At 43.1% G+C, this 19474-nt stretch overlaps 1 protein-coding gene across 1 annotated transcript; it reads right to left on the bottom strand.

The window, feature by feature from the left end:
- On the bottom strand, positions 1-13517 carry UQCR11 (ubiquinol-cytochrome c reductase, complex III subunit XI). The gene is made up of 3 exons (XM_072601557.1): positions 13358-13517; positions 3052-3191; positions 1-262 (listed from the first exon to the last, which is right to left on the bottom strand). Exons 1-2 carry the CDS (start codon positions 13405-13407, stop codon positions 3071-3073), a joined length of 171 nt encoding a protein of 56 aa, XP_072457658.1. The 5' UTR covers positions 13408-13517; the 3' UTR covers positions 1-262; positions 3052-3070.
- Positions 13518-19474: the final 5957 nt, after the last annotated feature.

Genomic DNA, 19474 nt, shown 5'->3' with positions numbered 1-19474 from the left:
TTTCAAACTTGACCATGGCAGTTTTTAATTCCACATGTCACTGCAAATCTGGTATAATTCACTGTTGTGATACTCTTGTGTTCAATACCTAAGGAGCCACCATGTTTCAGAGGGAGGTTTAATTATCCCTATACAAGTGACACATCAAAGGTAGTCAATGAGAGACAATGAGGTCCTTGGAGTCCACCCTGAGCATTTCACATTTGCGTCTGGTCAGGATCCCTGAAAACAGCAGTCGCCAAAAAGTCCTCCATCCCTAGACCTGCAGAAATGAAACCAAAACACAACAGGTGACTACAGTAACACTTCCCTGAAGTGAAAGCAGACAGGAGACATCATTCTGAGAGCTGGAGGATTAATGAGCACTAAGAGCTACAGAGAAAGCAAAATATCAGATTTGTTCAATACAAAGACACACATGCTTCCTTACAGTTAGAATGGTTCCGAAGTGGGAGGGACTGACTTGGAAGGGGATAAATGCTGTCAGTGGATGTCTTCAAAGCAAAGCTCAACAGACATTTATCAGGATGTCTCAGACTGGAGTTCTGCTCAACATGGACCAGATAAGCTCTGATGTTCACAGATTCCCTGGTATGTCAGTAACTGTTTCTCAACTCTCTGAAGTCTGTCTCCAAGCTAGAATCAGTGTGTGCGAGTCGTTAGGTGCATTCAGATGCCTATGTTAGACTTTCCAAATATGGTTTCCAGTACATTTTTGGAAATAATTTGATAAGGTAATAGGTTTTGACAATAAACATATCCCAATACTTCAGTTTGCTAACGATTTTCCCCCCACCACATTCCTGCTGAATAATGGATATAAATTTTCATCTAATTCTCACTACATCTTTGGCACTTTTCTGATGATTAATAATGATGTCCACCCGGCTGCTACACGTCTAGACAAAGGACATTAAAAATGAATTCCTACAACTTCAAGGGGTAGGTGGATAAGAAGGTGTTTGCAACAGAATCTCATTATACCAGATGCTTGGCGTGATATTAATACATGTGACAACTTGGTCTTTTTAAAAAACAAAAAACTCCCCAATGTTCCTAAGTGTGTCTGGAGCCAATGCTGGCACTGCTTAAAACATTTTTAGAGCTGCTCTTTGGAAACAGTCTTCAGGGCAAGCCATGTGCCACAGAACAATCCTGTGACTTTGCTACCCCAAATAGCTATTTCCAAAAATCGAATCTGTCTTCAAAGGACAATGATTTACCACCATGGGGATCATTTCAAAAATGTGCCAAAGATGATGAAAGCAGTTTCCCCAAATGGTTATGGAGCAACACCACCACAGATGGAGCAGTGCATGGCCTTCGATGGGGGCTGTTCCCTTTTCAGTGAAGTCCTGGATGCTTACTCTCACTCCCTCACTGTCACACTAGGTACTGCTTTGCTGGTGTTATCATAAATTGCTTCTCCTTTATTCCAGAACCTCAAGTGTCTGAAGAGTCATTTGGAGGGTACATTGTCCAGCCTCTATCTGAGCAGGAGATCCTCTGCATGGTCATCCAGCTTCATCTGGATCATCTCCGGGAGAGGGGATGTCACTTCCTTACCAGACACTGCATTCACTTCTGGGCAGCTCTGCCTGTTAAGATGAACCATGCCTCCCTGTAACCCCTACCTCTGATTCCTGGTTCTGTCCCCTGAGGATTAAACTCTAGTCTAAACCACCCCTTGCACAGGAAGGCTCTTCAGATACTTGAAATGAACTGTCTTGGTTGTCCAAACTCCACTCTTTGCCATGGCTTGAAAGGTCTCTAGATCACTCATCGTGCTGATGATCGTCTTTGAAATATACTCTATGTGACCATGAGGCTTCCTAAAGCGTGACACCCACAGATGAATACAGATGCAGACTGGTCTGGGCAGAGAAAAGGAGGTCACATCTCTCATTAGGAATACTACATCTCTTAAAGCAGCCTAAAATGGCTATTTGCTATTGTTGCTCTTGTCTGGTGGAGGTAGGGAGAAGGCCACTGTAACATCTCTCTTATCTGGCATGTTACTAAGATCCCCAGATCTTTTTCCCCACTGTTGATGTGAACTCCTTGAGAGAAGGAACTGTCTTTTGCCTTTCTCTAAATCTCCAGACCTTCTCATAGTGCCTGGCACACAGCAGGTACCTAATTGTTGACTTCTTGTCTATTTTATCTATTAAGTTAAACAGTGAAAAATAATACCATCACCATGTGTTTATAGATGGCTTCATGGTTTACAAAGCACTCTCACATTTATCATGTCATCTGATTATACCCAAAATTGTGTGAGATGGACAGTCCCAGAGAGGTGGACTTACTTGCCCAAAGTCACATGGCAAATCCACTTACTTCTCTGTGCCTCCATCTCTTTGTCTATAAAATGGGAAGAGTAATACTTGCACCAGCTACTTTACAAGATTATTGTGAGGAAACTTTTGAGATTATATAAATCTGAGTTATTCTGAATACTGCAGCTCATGCTTTCAGACTGCTAGTATGGAGAGGGGTCTTCCACTCTATCATGATCCTCTGCTGAGGGGTGGGTCAGAAGACAGCACATGGGTTGTTCATGGTTGAGAAGCTAATCTATCCTCTTGCTTCTCCACAGATAAGAGTGTTAAGAAAGCACTCTGCAAACTTCTAAAGGTCAGAGTTTTTCAGACAGTTATGGGAGTCAACAGTGCCATATGGCAGCAGACAACTTCTGTTTGTTTCTAGGACCATCGTTGAGCAGTGGGGCAGGTGTTGGGCCATAACATCAGTGTGAAGTCTTTCCTCAAACAGGTAGCTATTTGGGCTATAAAAGCTTAAAAAAACCTAAAACACACACATAAGTTGTTAGTAATGAGCATAATTCTTTGTAAATTATTCCTCCCTTAATACAGGACTTTCTAAGGTGAAAAAAGATCTATAAGAGAGTCCAGCAAGTCTGCATTGGAAACAAGGAGATGTCTTTGGAATCAAAGGAGTGTGAATCCGTACAAGTGAATATATCAAATGTACCCAATTATCTAATGAATTTATCAACACAACCCTATTAAATGGGCTACAGGGACTTACCGTAAGATTGAAAAGATAGCTAATTGTCTTTCTTAAATTTGCCATTGATATATGGCACCCAATCCAGAATCAGACGCCAGTCAGTGGCCCAAACTAGCCCCACGGCACCAACAGCACCCCATGTGCCTGCTGTAGGAAGCCTACGGGAAGAAAGCAAAGCAACAAGCCATCAACTAATCAATAAATACCAAATGCCTACTTCAAGAGTTGCCTAGTTCTAGGAACTGTGGGGGATACAGGGATGGTATAAAGAATGATCCCTGTCCTCAAGGAGCTTGTAATCAACTTGGGGAAACAAATTTTAAAAAACCAAGCACTTTCTTCACAACAATAGTCGGGGTTGGGGTGGTGTCCACGTAATTAATATGGAAACTGAGGTTCAGAGCAGCCCCTGCCCATGATCAAAGAGACAATCTATGACTTGAGACGAGGTTTTCTGACTTCACATCCAGTTCCTTCCACTAACATTCCATTACTAATGTCTTTAACAATGAGAATAATGGACAGAAAGTAATTCAGAGCTAAATAGTTCAGAATAAACTCAGGGGAAAACAAAGAAACTGTGGCGCTCAGGAGAGGAGGTTGGCAGCCAAGGTGGAGAGGGACTCCACACAGGATGAAGATGAAACAGGGAGACACTTAAGGCCTAGGAAAGAATCTTTTTAAAAAAATTTAATTAATTTATTTGTTTTCAGTTTTCAACAATCATTTCCACAAGTTTTAAATTTTATCCCCTTCCCTCCCCGAGACGGCATGCAATCCTACATGGGTTCTACACATACATTCTTATCAAACACATTTTCCCATTAGTCATGTTGCATAGAAGAATTAAAACAAATGGGAGAAACCATGAGAAAAAGCTAAACAAACCAAAATATAACACGAGAAAATAGTCTGCTTCATTCTGTGTTCTAATTCCATAGTTCTTTCTCTGGATGTGGATGGCATTTTGCCTCAAGTCCTTTGGGAATATTTTAGGTCCTTGCATTGCTGTGAAGCGCTAAGTCTATCAGAAACAGTCCTCACTCACTGTGGCTGTTACTGTATATCATGTTTTACTGTTTCTGCTCACTTCACTCAGCATCAGTTCACGTAAGTCTTTCTAGGTTTTTCTGAATTCCACCTGTTTGTCATTTCTTATAGCACAATAGTATTCCATTACATTCATATACCACAGCTTGTTCAGTCATCCCCCAATTGATGGGCATCCCCTCAATTTCCAGTTCTTGGGCACCACAAAAAGAGCTGCTATAAATATTTTTGTACATGGAGGTCCTTTTCCCATCTTTATAATCTCTTTGGGATACAGTCCTAGAAGCGATATTGCTGGGTCAAAGGGTATGCACATTTTTGTAGCCCTTTGGGCATAGTTCCAAATTGCTCTCCAGAATGGGTGGATCAGCTCACAGCTCCACCAACAATGAATTAGTGTTCCAGCTTTCCCACATCTTCTCCAACATTTATCATCTTCCTGTTTTGTCATGTTAGCCTATCTGATAGGTGTGATGTGGTACCTCAGAGATGTTTTGATTTGCATTTCTCTAATCAATAGTGATTTAGGGGATTTTTCATATGACTACAGAGAGCTTTCACTTTTTCCTTTGAAAATTCCCTGTTCCCTGTGACCATTATCAATTGGGGAATGACTTGTATTCTTGTACATTTGACTCAGTTCTCTCTATATTTTAGAAATGAGGCCTTTTATGAGAGATACTAGTTGTAAAAATTCTTTCCCAGTTTTCTGATTCCCTCTTAATCTTGGTTGCACTGGGTTTGTGCAAAACCCTTTCAATTTAATATAATCAAAATTATCCATTTTGCATTTTATATGTTCCTATCTCTTGTTTGGTCATAAATTTCTCCATAAATCTGACAAATACCTTAGGGAAGCATATCAACAAAATGAAAGCAAGACATGTAGGAAAGGGAACAGAACTGGAACAGAGTGCACAGAGGACAGAGATACAAGGTAAGGCCAGAAAGGTGGGTTCATGCCAGACTATAAAGGGCCCTGTAAGTCAGGCAAAAGAATGTGAGCTTCACTCAATAAACCATAAAGAATTATCTCAATGTTTTTGAGCAGACCAATGAAATGTTCTATATAAATGTTCATTAACCTCATCTTCAGCCTTAGTACTCTAGCTAATCACCACCCTCTGTCCCTGACTGGAGGGTGGGGCCATGAACCCCAAACCTCCATTTAAGGAGGGAGCTCAGCTTCTTATTTTTCACCTGGTTGCACAGCCTTGGGGTTTCTCTGACCTGACCATCATTCCCACCCCCCACTCCTTTGTGTTGTAAGATCGTAAGCTCCTTGGGGGCAGGAGCTATCTTTTTTCATATTTGTATTCTCATGGCTTAACACAGTGTCTGGCACATGGTTAACTGTTTATGACTAGGTATATACATAGAGAAGATTATTCTAGGAGGTGAACTGGAGAGAACAGAGAGAAGACAGGAAAAGTTGTTGCAATGAGTCCAAGTGGATGGTAATGAGGTACAAGACAGACTGCATTACCCTTCTCTTTGAACAGTCGCCTGTTGGTTTACATAAAGGTTAACTAAAACCCTCAAGTCCTCTCTCTACAAAATGCTGCCCTTCTATGTCTCCCTCTATTCTCATATTCATACGACTGGGGTTTTGAGCTGAACTGAAAACTGACTGGAGAAGTCACAAGGTCCAAATCTTCAAGGTTGCATGTTTAAATAGCATCAGCCCAAGGACACTCAGTTGGCACTCATCAGCAATCCTACCCGGGACTGGTATGAAATCAGTGGTGCTGTGCCATATGCTGCTTTGTCAACTCTTTTTAGCATTAAACAGAATATGTAAACAGTAATTCCCCCAAAAAGCCAAAAAACTAAAGACAGGCAGGTGATAGGTCAGAGATATAAAGGCTTAGAGTGAAAGCAAATCTAAAGTAAAGAAGGGAAAACAGCATCCACCTGAGAGGTGGTGAGCTATAGTGGAAAGGACACTGGATCTGAAGAGAGAACACCTGGGTTTGTTGGACTCTAAGCTCTGAAGAAACATCAAATTTGGAGTCAGCAGACCATACTCTGCACCTTGGGTCTGATGCAAGAGTTGTGCAACCATGGGCACCCCTTTTGGCCTCAGTCTCATCATCTATAAACACTGCTTATACTAATCTACTGCACAGGGTTCTTTGAAGGAAAGAGATGCAAACATGAAAGCACCAGAGAAAAGGGTCATTATGGATGGGGAGATAAAGCTGTAACACAAACTACTTTGTGGGAAGAAGGGAAGGGGAAAAAAGAATGTTCCCCTGTTGCTTACAGGATGAAGTCCAAATGGCTCTGACTAGCATATAAGGTCTTCTAAAATCTGGGCCCAACTTTTCTCTCTAGCCTGGTATTCCACCATTCCCGATATCCACCCTTAATACTCAGAAGATGGGACCTGTTTTTTTACTGCAAAACACACCTTGTTTTTGCTCATGATCCTTCACCCACTCTAGATCTCCTTCCTGAAGCTCTAACCACAATGGCCTCTCAAGTCTCTTAAATAATAACAATAATATTTAATAACAATTCAACAATTTAAGGATTACAAAATGCTTCCCTCCCAAAAATGCTATCTCCATATTACAGATGTGGAAGACTCTCAAGAGCTTAGGTGCCTTGTCCACTTTTAAAGCTAAATAGTGTCAGGATTTGAAACCAGGTTCCAGAGTTCAACCTCAGCTCTCTTTCCAGGCTGCTTCTCATATTGTATAAGTGTATCTACCGTTCAAACATTCAAAAGACAAAACAGCATGTACACTAGCCTCCTAGCTATCCAGCATCTTCCTGCTCCCCAGCTAGGCTGGAAGTTGCTAGAAGACAGGGATCATGCCTTATATTCTCTGGAAATCCCCATAATGCTCAGAACGATGCTGAGCACATTCAAATCCACAAACATTTATTCAGCACTATATATGCTAGGTACCATATTTAATACTAGGTACCAAAGATGAAAGATGGAAAATGACACCATATAAGCCTCTGGAGGTTCACAATCTGATTGGAACGCCAATTCCAACACCAACATGTATGACACAAGGAGGTATGTGATAGCACTGTCCAAAACAGGGAGAGGGACTGACCAGTGTCTTATTAATTCTTGTTACTGTCAAGGAGACTAAGCTCTGGGCAAAACCTCCCTTTCTGTAGCTCGGCTAGGGACTGGTGCAGAGGCCTGCTCAAGGCCAAAGTGTACAGGCCCCACGGTCTCAAGGCTCCTGCTTGCTGTCTTTTCCACTCTTCCAATTCGACTCAACCTTTCAAACCTTGCATAGTTCCTCCTCTAGCATCAGTTACTCCAGTTCACACTGTTCTTCGGTCAGTAAATCTGTGTTACTTTAAAAAAAGGAATACTGCAGAGCTTAGCAATAAATTGTTCTTGTTTCTCATTTTTTGGACAGGCAACACGAGAAAGGGCAGCATGATCTGGGAAAGGAGCGAAGACAAACCACTCAGACGAGGAGTTCCACTGGGTACTGTCATTCTGGCTGACACTGACCACAAGGAAGCCCTTTCTCCTCTGCAGTCCTGACAGCACTTCATAAATGGAGGCCCTACTGAACAAGCTGTGGTATATGAATGTAACGGAATACCATTGCTCTATATGAAATGATGAATAGGATGATTTCAGAAAAAACTGGGAAAACTTACATGAACTGATGCTGAGTGAAGTGAGCAGAACCAGGAGAATACTGTACACAGTAACAGCAACACTGCTCATGATTAACCATGAAAGACTTGGCTCTTCACAGCAATACAATGATTCAAGACAATTCCAAAAGACGCATGATAGAAAACAGTACCCACATCCAGAAAAAGAACTATGGTGTGTGAATACAGATCAGAGCACACTATTTTCATTTTTTGTTTTTTTCTTTCTCATGGTTTTTCCCTTTGGTTTTGATTCTTCTTTCACACTATGACTAATGTAGAGATATGTTTACTACGATGGTACACATGTATCCTATATCAGATGCTTGCTATCTAGGGGAGGAGGTAGGGGAGGAGGGAGAGAGAAAAAATTTGGAACACAAAAATCTTATAAAAATAAATGCTGAAAACTAAAATAAATAAAATCTTAAAGTAAATAAATAAATGGAGACCTTAGGCTGGTGGACTTCTAAGCATTAGGGTAACTAAATGCCATAAGGTCCCTCCCGGCATCCTAGGATTCCTTGCTGCTCCACTATTTTGTGACTAACTTATGGAAACACATTAGCGTATTTTATCTAGACCAAGGCTTGAATAGAATCTGATCCAAGAATGAAGGGCAGAATCTCTTTGCTAGAGAATTAATTCCTGATTTTGTCCTTGATGATTTAACCCTGGGGTATATCCAGGACCCCTGGCTTCTCTGGATTTTAGGGCTCCTTCCTCCACACCCACTTCTCACGATCACTATGTTCTCTGAAGCTGAATATTTTGTATAGAAAGGGAGGACAAAGATTCTATTTGTGGCGAGAGGAAAGATCTGACGCCAGAGAAGGGACAAAAAAGCATGGGAAAGAGAGGTTCTATGAGGGAAAGGATGGAATTTTATGGAGAAAAAATGGATTCTCTGGGAGAGAAGAGACAAGTTATTGGTGAGAGGAGTAAGAGTGACTATGAAGGAAAAAGGGTTGGAGAGAAAGGGCAAGGGACTATGGTTAGCTGGAAAGGGAAAAAATTCTGTGAACGAAAGGGGAATGTTTGAAGAAGAAAGTTCTTTAAGAGGCAAGGTCTAAACTCAGCCAAATCTCGGTCTTGGACCACACACCATTCATCACCTTCATCCTCATACATATGCTGCTAAACAAAGTAGAGAAAATGACACGGCTGTGTTACTCAACTTTCCATGGGCCCTCACTGATGCTAGACAACCCTCCCATGCCTCTCTCATCAACTCAAGTATCCACAGCAGTTCTTCAAAACCCTTTCATTCCTCCTCAAATACCCCCATTATTTCAGCTGAGAACTGAAAAAAATTGTGGTGATTTGGAGAGCTCCCTCTTCCTCATCTACTACTATGCAGGTGCCTTTGTCCCCATTCTCCTCCTTTACCCCTTTCACAAAATGAAGTGGCCTCATTTCTTACCAAGGCACAAGTGACCCTATTCCATCCTGTCTCTTCTAACAGACTGCCCCTCTGCCATCCCCAATTTCACTTATTTTTAATCTCCCGGCTCATTTCCTACCGCCTACAAACAAGCCCATGTCTCTCCCCCATCCTCAGAAAATCTTCCCTTGATCCTTTCATCTTTGCTCACTATCATCCTATATCTCTTCTGCCCTTTGTGGCTAAACTCCTTGAGAAGGTCGTCTACAAGAGGTGCCCCCATTTCTCTCCTCTCACAATCCAGCCTCAGACATTATAACTCCATCTAAACTGCTCTCTCCAAATTACTAATGATCTCTTAGTTGCCAAATCCAATGACCTTTCCTCAGGCATCATTCTCCGACCTCCTCTGCATCCTCTGACACTGTTGATCACTTTATCATCTTTGGTACTCTCTTCTCTCTAGGTTTTTGGGGCACCACTCTCTACTGTTTCCTCCTACCTTCCTGACTGTTGTCAGTCTCTTTTGCGGGATCCTCTTCCAGATCACTTTCTTAACTGTAGGTGTCCCTCAGGGTTCTGTCCAGCACCCTTTTCTTTTCTCCCTCTAAACCACTTGGTAATCTCATCAGCTCTCAAAGATTTAATTACCATCTCTATCTACCGTCTCAAATCTACCTATCCTACCTACCTATCCAATCTTTCTGCTGACTTCTCATCTCCCCGTCTTCAACTGCCATTCAGATGGCTCAAATAGGAAGTCCAGCAGACATCTTAAATTCATTATGTCCAAAACAGAACTCATTATCTTTTCCCCCAACCTTCATTATTACTGTAGAGATCAATACCATGATCCAGCCAAGACCTGTCAAATTCACCTTTGCAACATCTCTTGAATACATCTCATTCTCTCCTCTGACATTGCTACCACTCTATTACAGGACCTCATCAACTCACTCCTGGATTATTTCAACAGTATGCTTGATCTGCCTGCCTCAAGTCTCCCCACTGCAATCCATCCTCCATTCAGCCATTAAAGTGACTTTCCTAAACTGCAGGTTCAATCATGTCACTCCCTTACTCAATAAACTCCAGAGGCATCTTATGGCCTCCAGGATCAAATACAAAATGCTCTGTTTGGCATTTAAAAGGTTTCATAATGTAGTCCCCTCCTACCTTTCCAGTCTTCCTACATCTGACTTCTGCACACATCATCTTTGACCCAGTGACGTTGGGTGCCTGGCTGTACCATGAATAAAACACTCTATCTCTCAGCTTAGGGTCTTTTATCTGATTCTCCCTCCTCTGCTCCAACTACTGACCTGGTTTCTTTTAAATCCCAACTAAAATCACACCTTATATACCAAACCTTCCCCAACTCCTCTTAACTCCAGTACCTTCCCTCTCTTAACTATCTCCCATTTATTCTGTATATAGCTTGTTTTGTATATATTTCTTTGCATCTTGTCTCCATTTGATTGTAGGCTTCTTGAGGGCAGGTACTATCTTTTGCCTTTTTGTAACCTTAGCGCTTAGCACAGTGCCTGGCACATAGTAGGGGCTTAGTAAATGTTTACTGGTTGACTGAACTTCAATTCAGTATTTGTTAATTTACTGTCCATGAAAAAGTCCCTGATCTCAGGGAACAAACATTTTACTGGGTGACACAACAGGTAATAATAGTTTACATTAGTCTTACAAAGTTGACTGAGGCAGACAAAACAAAGACAAGATAATTTGATGCCAGGAAAATGCATTTAAAATTTCCAGAATTGGGAAAGACTCTTTTAGAAAAGAGCCCCTGAGATGCACTTTGAAGAAAACTATTCTAAAAGGCAAAGGCACGAAGGTATATTTCAAGCATGTAAGAGACTGCACAATGACATGAAAACAGGAATTTGCAGATCAACAAGTGGTCAGTTTAGCTCAAACTAGAAAAGTAGGCTGGAGCCAAACTGTTCAGGATTTTAAATGTAAAGCTGAAAAGTCTACACTTTATACTAGAGGGAATAAAAAGCCATTCAAGATTCTACAACAGAGATAACAGATCTCATGGAGTCAGAAAGGTCTTTAAGAGTCACCAGGTCCAAGCCTTCCATTTTACAGGTGAGGAAAAAACAAGGCTCAAGGAGGTTAGCTGACAGGCTTACACAGCAGAGTGGCATGGCTAACCATGACCATGTTTTAGGAGGTTTGACAGTGTTGTAGAAGATGGATTTGGACACTGCAGAGACCTGACAAAGAGAAGAGAAGGATTCTGAAGGGACAGAATTAGGTTAATGAGTCTGTGAGTAGAGAAACTGCACAAGATGTTATAGACTCTATAAGACTTGGCAATTAATCACATGTGGGATAGAAAAGAATTCAGAATGACTAGAAGGATGAGATTTATTACCCTTAAAGGGAAGTCTGAAGGCAAAACTGTTCTGGATATGAGAAGCTTTGAGATGCTAATTCAAACAGAAAGAAATTCCTGCAGACTATATAATGACTTAGAAAACCACAAACTAACATTTATCTATGTTTTATTGTGTTTTAAAATCTATTTTGTTAAACATTTCCTAATTACAATTTAATCTGATTCCAGCTTCACTGGGAGTTTTGTGGATATCTGCTGGCCTTGAGTTTGACACCTCTGCTATAGAACATGAATGATGGTGATATCCAGCACGCAGTTTGATGATGGGGGACTCTAATCTTCAGAGAAGTCAATCAAGACTGAATATAAGATTTAGGAGTCACCTGCAAAGAGATAACTCCATCTAAATGATCTGATGAAAGGGTTGGAGGTAAGAGGAATGTTTTATGAAGGATCAAGAATGGGGTCTATCTATGGAAGAAGGGAGAAGCCAGGTCACTGAAAGAGAAAGAGATTGGTCCAAGGGATGAAGAATTCTATGAAGGCAGAAAGTCATCAAATACTAAGGGGGAGAGGGGATAGTTCTCTTGAGGAAGGTGGAGTGTCAATGGAAAGGAGAAAGATTTCAAAGTGGCTGTGTTCTATGTGGCAGAGAAGGATCATTGCAAGGGCAAGGAAAGTTCAGAGCCTGCCATTCTGAGCTTAGTGAATAGGATTCTTTCTCATCCAGTTAAACTGGCCTATTTGCTGTTCCCAGTGTAGGACTTTCCATCTCTGCACCTTTGCATAGGCTGCCTCCCATGCCTCAAATGCATTTCCTCCTAACCTCCAACTCAGAGAATCTCCAGCTTCATTTGATTCTCTGCTCCAGGGTCACCTCCTACAAGAAGCCTTTCAAATAACTATTTCTGTGCCGTCCCCCATCCTGAAGTACTTAGAGTCTCTTGCTCACTGCCCAAAAGGACTTGGCATTTTCTTTTCTGTATCTATCTCCCTGCCCCAGTGCACAGCTTGGCACATCATTAGGTGCTTCCTCAGTGCTCCGGGAATGAATGAACTAAGGAGTAATCTATGAAGGTCAATCAATGGCGCTTCAGAGGGGTGATGAGGGTCCTATCCAAGTGGAGAGGTAGGATCAAAGGAGGGGAAGAGAAAATTCTAAAGGAAGAGGACGTCAGGAAGGGGAGAAGATAATGAGGAAGGGGAAAGTTCTAAGGAGGGTTAGGGTCCTCTTAAGGTAGGTTCAAAAGAATAAGGAAGAACAGTGGATAGAGCCCTGGGCCAGGAGTCAGGAAGACCAGAGTTCAAATGCAACCTCAGACACTCGCTAGGTGTGTGACCCTGGGCAAGTCACTTAACCCTGCTGGCCTCAGTTTCCTCATCTGTAATATGAGCTGGAGAAGGAAATGGCAAACCAAGAAAACCCCAAACTGGGTCACGGAGACTCGGACACCTCTGAAAACGACTGAACGACATTCTGCGGATAGAAATTACCCAAAGAATTAATGGAGGCGGAGGAGGAAAGAGCAGAATCTCGAGGAAGAGTAAACGAAGAGGAGGGGGGGGGCAGGGGTGAGAAGAGGGTTCCAAGGGCAGATTGTACCTGGTGGGGGGAGGGCAGGGATTGGGGAAGGGGGAAAGGAGCAGGGAATTGGAGGAGGGGAGGAGTCAGTTTGAAGAGTGGGGGGAGCGTGGGGGGAGCGGCATGGGGGAGGGGAGAAGAGTGGGGGGAGCGGCATGGGGGAGGGGAGAAGAGTGGGGGGAGTGGCATGGGGGAGGGGATGGGGAACGCGGAGACTCTCCACGGGGAGAGAGGCGGAGCAGGGCTTCCCCGGCGGTGGTGGAGGGACTCCTGCCACCGGGCGGGCTCGGGCCGGGGGCTTCCTCACCAGTACTTCACCAGCTCCTTGTAGCGCGGCCCCAGGACCTTGTTCAGCATTGCTTCCTCGCTTGGCTCGGCCCGCTCGTTAGCCCGTCAAATGGTCCGCCTCAGGGTCACCCCGGTCCTCAGCGACAGGCACGCTGCGCAGGCGCCAAGCAGGACCCCGCCGCCGAGGCTGCCCTCGCACCGCCTGTCCGCGTAACGGACAGCTGCCGCCTGCGCCGGTTGGATGCGTAGCGTCTCAGGGTCACCTCTGGCCCCGTGCGCCGAACACTGCGCAGGCGCGCCCAGAGGTCCCCTCTTCGCGTCCTTGCCTGGCTGCGCGCGCGCCTTAGTCCGGGCGTTAAAAAAAAAAAAGTTAGCTCCAAAACTTTATTTAGAATACCCGAAAGCATAAAGACGAAAAGTCGAGTGCCTGAGTTGAGGGGAAGAGTGGGGCAGAGATACTCCCTGCCCCCTGCGCTGACGTCAGAGGCAGCTGGGGGCTGGCGCCCCCTGCCGCTAGCTCTATGGAAACTACAGCGAGGTAACTCTTTGATCCCTCCCTGGATAACCCAGCTCACCGAAAGAAATCTGGTCTGACCAGGAGTGGGCTGGAGTCAGGGAGGCGCTGGGTTCGGATCCCGCTTCTGATACTCACCAACTCTGTGACCCTGGGCAAGTCACTTGACATCCCTCAGTCTCAAGTATCCTCATTTGTAAAATGGAGAGAATAACATCTGTACCCCGGGATTGTTGTGAGAATCAAATGAGATCTTCGTATAGCTCCCTGCAAACCCTAAAGCATAATATAAATTTATTTTTATCATGTATAACGTTATATAGAATATCATCTATGGTGAGAAGACATAAGTCCTTGTAGGATTTCTCTGGTTGTGGGGACTTGCACAGCAGGGGGTCCTTAGTAAATTTTTGTTCAATTTAGAATTGCTGTAGGGGATAGATCCTAAGAGGATGTCTGGTCCCTCCAATGCTCCCAACCCCATTTTACAGGTAGGGAAACTGAGACCTAGGAAAGGCAAAGGAATTTGACAGACTTAGTGGCAGAGCTGAGATTCAAACTCAGGTTTCCTGACTACAAATCTGGCACAATTTCCCCTGCTGCTTCCCAGGAAATAAGAGGCAAAAATCATTCCATCTTTGAGATGTGACAGTTTGTTGCCTCCACTCTGTGTTTTCAACACCTCCTGTAACAAATGGTCAGCCAATTTCCACTTGAAGATCTCCCGTAATTAAAACTCGCTAATTCATGAATGAAAGACATTTTTTATTAAGTGCTGAGTGCCATGTACTAGGCTAAGCCCAATAGATACAAATGCAAAAGCAAAGGCATTTCCTGCCTCCAATGAGTTTACATTCTAATACTAGGTAGGAGACATACAGCTCAAATCCCACTTTCTAGGTTAAGCTCCATCTACATGACTTATCTTGCCTGTGACATTCCACTTCTCTCTAGACACCCTCTCTAACTCCAAGGGGCTTGTCTTGTCCCCTCCCCACCCTGCACCTCTTTCTAGCCACAGGTAAAACCCTTATGAACAAGAATTATATATCTGAACAAATTCTTCAATAATTAACATACTTCCACCTGGTCATACTACTTCATCTAAGTGACTCTGCCCTGGGGACCCAAATTGGTCCTTATTGGGAATTAGATTATTTCTTGCTCTCCTTTTCCTCTTTCAGGGTCACTCAGTCCTCTTTCAAGGCTCATTCAATCCCTATTTATTCCACAGTCATGAGTGGTTGCTGTTTTGGGTGAAACTCCTTCCTTCTTTGACAAGATTATACCTGGCTCATGGTTCTTCTCTCCCCCTAAAACTCCTGCCCTCATACCAGGGGCATTTCAGCGTACATATTAATACTCCCTCAAATACTTTCAACTTGTGCTGTTCCCGTAGCCTACTCCTCCATTCTGCCACAGCTACACATAGACATAGTCATACTCTTTATCTTTGCCATCACTCACGAGTGTTCCACATCCATTTTTACGAGCTCTGAAATTTTTTTATTCCAATGTGATTTGTTGTCATTCCAACCCTCCCTCTTCCTTGTAGCCTTAACTCTGTTTTTCCAAACAGAAGTGATGGATCTCCAATCCATTCATCTCTTAGGTTTTTTTCCCCCAGGCTATACCCCTGCACTGACTGTATTCTCCCTTTTCCATCTTGATTCCTTGGTGAACCAATTCAACTCTCATGCAAGACAACTCAGTATCTTTCAAGCCCTTAACCTCTTTGTTCTCCAAAAATTTTGCCCAGTCAAACTCCAGCCTTGGATTACTCCCACCATCTGCTGCTTTTCATATTATTTCACCTATTCATATGGTGCTGAATTAAGCTAGTGAAATTCACAAAACCATGCTGACTGCATCCACTACAAATTGTTACATTGTCTCAGTTGGTCCCTCACTGCAGCAAGGCTGTCCTATTATATATTCCTAATTTCTAGGTGGTGCAGGAGATAGAGTGCTGGGCCTGGAATCAAAAAGAGTCATCTTTGTGAGTTCAAATCTGACCTTACACTTATTAGCTGTGTGAGCCTGGGCAAGTCATTTAATCCTTTTTGCCTCAGTTCCTCATATATAAAATGAACTGAAGAAGGAAATGGCAATCCATTCCAGTATCTTTGCCAAAAACACCCAAAAAACCCCAGCCCAAATGGGGTCATGAAGAGTCATTCACAACTGAAAAAAGACCTAACAAAAGTCTGGCTTTTAAACCCTTTATAATCTGGATCCTACCTTAGACTCTTTACCCTTACTTTTCAATCTAGGAACACTGGCTTCCTTGCTGTTCCTCAGACATTCTATCTCTCAGTTCTGGGCATTTTCTCTGGATGTCCTCCATCCTTGGGGGCAGCGAGGTGGTGCAGTGGATAGAGCACCAGTGTAGGAGTCAGGAGGACCTGAGTTCAAATTTCACCTCAGACACTTGACACTCACTAGCTGTGTGACCTTGGACAAGTCACTTAACCCCAACTGCCTCATTCTGGGTCATCTCCAGTCATCCTGATGAATATCTGGTCACTGGATTCAGATGACTCTAGAGGAGAAGTGAGGCTGGTGACTTGCACAGCCCTCCCTCACTCATTGTTTCTCTGATGGCATGGTCTTCTTCGGCAATGAAGACGAACACGCATCCGTCCTTGGATCTTTCTCCCTCCTCATCTCTGCCTCTTGGTTTCACTGGCTTCATTCAAATCCAAGTTAATTTCCTACCTTCTACAAGAAGTCTTCCACAGCCCTTCTTAATCTTAGTGCCTTCCCTCAGAGACTACCTCCAATTTATCCCTTATATATCTTATTGGTATATAGTCAGCACTGTATTTACTCATATGGACCAGAACTCTCACAAACATTAGCATGGTTTGACAAAAATGCTGGGGAAGTTCAAACGAAATTCATGCTGGAAGAAAAACAAGAACTCCATAGGGTTTACTAGCAGGATAGTTCTTCCATTTCTAAGAAGCCAGCAATTAATTCCATCAAAAGTAAAATACATACAAAGGTTAGAGAGGTGCAGGATTCTTGGCTTAATAAGAAGGCAAATGAGATTTAGTTTTACGGTGATAGTAACAATCCAAAGTGCTTTTGTGATGTTCCAAAGGCTATTTATGGGTCAAAGGCCTATGGTGCATCTCCACTACTTGGTGATGATAGAGCCACCTTGATTAGTGATAAGGACATAATCCTGGAGAGATGGACTGAACACTTTCATTATGTTCTCTACAGACCTTCCTCAATCAATGCTGAAGCCACTGATTGTATATGTCAGGTTGAAGTCAATCCCTCTCTAGCCCAACTTCCAACTGAAGGAGAGGTTTTGAATGCCATTAGCTCCTCTGGTGCTGATTCTGTTCCATCTTAGATTTACAATGCATGGGGATCTACGGCTTATACCAAAGCTTAGTATGAGCTTAGTAAATCTTCCAGGTTACATGGCAAGAAGAGGTTATGCCCCAGGAGTTAAAAGATGCTTCCACTGTCTATCTCTATAAAGGAAAAGGAAATAGATCGTTCTGTGACAATCGCAGTCAGGGCAGGGATGGTGGGTTGGGAGGCATTTCTCTCTTAGTCATTATTGGCAAGATACTTGCTAGAGTCCTCCTTAATAAACTAATCCTTCATCTGAAAGATGGTCATCTACTCAAGATCCAGTGTGGCTTCAGAAAGGTTGAGGAATAATCAACGTGATGTAAGCAGAACAGAGGTCTATACACATTGTTCATCAATCTGACCAAAGCCTTTGGTATTGTTAGTTGTGAGGACTCCTGAAAGATCATGATAAAATTTGGTTCCCTGGTAAAGTTCTTTATGATTGTATGCTAGTTCCACAAATGTATGCTTGCACAGGTTCTGGATAATGGACAATGCTCTTGTGCTTTCCACCAATGGAGTGAAACTGGGCTGTGTGCTTTCTTCCATGCTTTTTATCATGATGTTTTCATCAGTGTTGTCAATGAGAATGAAAGGTCAAGGTCAGCTACTGCACTGATGGTAAATTATTTAACTTGAAAAGGTTACAAGCCAAGACTAAAGTGGAGGGAGAACTGATACATGATTTTTTGTTAACAGATGATGACTTTTTAATGGCCCCATTTGGACTGGGTTTTTGTTTTGGGGGGTTTTTTTGCTTTCTTTTTTCCCCCTCAAAGGCCAACAGGTAGAGATAAGGAGGGAGAACATTCCAGGCATGGGGGACATCCAAAGAAAATGCCCAGAGTTGAGAGATGGAATGTTTTGTTTGGGGAATAACCAGGAGACCAAAGTCACTGAGTTGAAAAAAGATTGGAAGATAGGAGGGTGCTAGGGTATGAAGGACTTTGAATGTCAGAGTGTTTTATATTTGATCCTGGAGGTAATAGGGAGCCACTGGAGTTGATTGGTGGGATCTACACTTTGGAAAATCACTTTAGTGGCTGAATGGAAGAAGGATTGGAGTGGAGAGGAACTAAAGACAGGTAGACCCACCAGAAACTATTGTAATAATTCAAGCTTGAGGTGATGCGGGTTGGCACTAGAGAAGTGGCGGTACCAGAGGAGAGAAAGGTACACATTTGAGAGATGCTGCAAAGGTAAAATAGATGTGCCTTTTTAACAGCTTGGATATAAGAGAGTGAGGAGTCTGGGATGACTCCTAGGATAAATTGGAGATAATCTCAGAGGGAAGGCACTAAAATCTTAATCTTAGGGATTGGAGGGGCTTTCTATAGAAGATGAGTTTTTAACTGGGACTTGAATGAAGCCAGGGAAACCAAGAGGCAGGGATGAGGAGGGAGAGACACCCAGGGATGAAGGACAGCCACTGAAAATGTTCTGGAGATGGGAGATAGATTGTCCTGTCTGAGAAACAGCAAGGAAGCCAGTGTCACAGGATCACAGAGTGGGAGTGAGGGTGGAGTAAGATGTAAGAAGACTGGAACCCTCAGAGGAGGCCCGATTATGAAGGATTTTCAGAGTCAAATGGAGGATTTAATATTTGATCCTGGAAATAATAGGGAGGCTCTGAAGTTTATTGAATGTGTGTTGTGTATATGTGAGAGAGAGAGAGACAGACAGACAGACAGAGAGACAGACAGACAGACAGAGAGTCAGAGACAGGGGGAGAGAGAGAGAGAGACAGAGACAGAGACAGAGAGACAGAGAGAGACAGAGAGAGAGAGAGAGACGGAGACAGAGAAACAGATGGGGGAGAGAAAGAGAGGAGAGAGACAGAGAGAGAGAGAGAGTCAGATCTGAATAAGATCACTTTGACAGCCAAGTGGAGGATGGAGAGACAAAGCAGTAGCTATTACAATGGTTTTTCCATGAAGTGATGCTCAATGACTCCCCTTGTCTATTCACTGGGATTTCTCTAAATGCATTTCCTACATATTGCCTCAATGCCAGTTGAGCAAACATGATGCTGTCCCCTATAGGAGATTTGCTTCACCCATCATTGAGCCTAGGCTTTAGGATAGGATCATAGATTCAGAGCTGGAATGGACCCTAGGGGTTGCATAGCCCAACCCTTTCATTTTATGGATGAGAAAACTGATGTCAGTTGGCTACCAGAGTCATAAAAGCAGTAAATGGCAGTATTAGAATTTGAACTCAGATCCTCTGTCTCAATATCTAGCATTC

Source organism: Notamacropus eugenii, chromosome 4 (genome assembly GCF_028372415.1).
Source record: "Notamacropus eugenii isolate mMacEug1 chromosome 4, mMacEug1.pri_v2, whole genome shotgun sequence".
Classification (NCBI taxonomy): Eukaryota; Metazoa; Chordata; class Mammalia; order Diprotodontia; family Macropodidae; genus Notamacropus; species Notamacropus eugenii.
The sequence above is the reverse complement of the archived record's forward strand: the minus strand, read 5'-3'. Positions and strand labels throughout refer to the sequence as shown.